General features: G+C 36.1%; 1 protein-coding gene across 1 annotated transcript in view; it reads left to right on the forward strand.

Annotated features, from left to right (window-relative positions):
- LOC106476764 (bromodomain adjacent to zinc finger domain protein 2B-like) overlaps positions 1 to 347 on the forward strand; it is a gene marked incomplete at its 3' end in the record, with an annotated part of 12,946 nt that extends 12,599 nt beyond the window's left edge. The window contains exon 7 of the mRNA XM_022380532.1: positions 282 to 347. Within this exon, the coding sequence (XP_022236240.1) occupies positions 282 to 347 (66 nt within the window). The remainder of the gene's footprint in view (positions 1 to 281) is intronic.
- Between the last annotated feature and the right edge of the window lie 434 nt (positions 348 to 781).

A 781-nucleotide genomic window follows, 5' to 3' on the forward strand; every position in this document is an offset into this window, starting at 1 on the left:
AGAGGGAATTACTGAGTCGGCAAGACTGTTAGCCAGAGTTACTGAGTTGACGTAATTAGTTGCTTTAACATTGTAGTTACTGAGTTGATGTAATTAGTTGCTCTAACATTGTAGTTACTGAGTTAACATAATTGGTTGCTCTAACCTTGTACTCACTTAGTTAACCTTGTAGTTATTGAGTTAACGTAATTGGTTGCTTTAACATTGTAGTTACTGTGTTAACATTGCTGTGTGTATGTTTTCTCTTGAGATGTTATTTGTAAAGTAATGTAATTTTACAGGAGAGAGAGCGAAGAAGACAGCACACGTTACTTGTACGAGCTTTAGAAGTTCGAAAGAAACATGAGGTATCTATTTTTGATAGATTTTGTAGATTAATCTGAGAAACAATATTGGAAACCAAAATGGGCACAGAAAAAGTACTTACTAATTTCTTGTCTCTTCATTAAGACACACGCTCATTATTCATATTGCTGAACCAACTAACTGGCTAACAGTCTTGCCGAATCAATAGTTCCCTTTCAACCAACTAACTGGCTAACAGTCTTGCCGAATCAATAGTTCCCTTTCAACCAACTAATTGGCTAACAGTCTTGCCGACTCAGTAATTCCCTCTCAACCAACTAACTGGCTAACAGCCTTGCCGACTCAGTAATTCCCTCTCAACCAACTAAAACAATGTTAGAGCAACTAATTATGTTAACTCAGTAACTACAATGTTAAAGCAACTAATTACGTCAACTCAGTAACTACAATGTTAGAGCAACTAATTACGTCAACT

Source organism: Limulus polyphemus, unplaced genomic scaffold, assembly GCF_000517525.1.
Source record: "Limulus polyphemus unplaced genomic scaffold, Limulus_polyphemus-2.1.2 Scaffold11494, whole genome shotgun sequence".
Taxonomy (NCBI): Eukaryota; Metazoa; Arthropoda; class Merostomata; order Xiphosura; family Limulidae; genus Limulus; species Limulus polyphemus.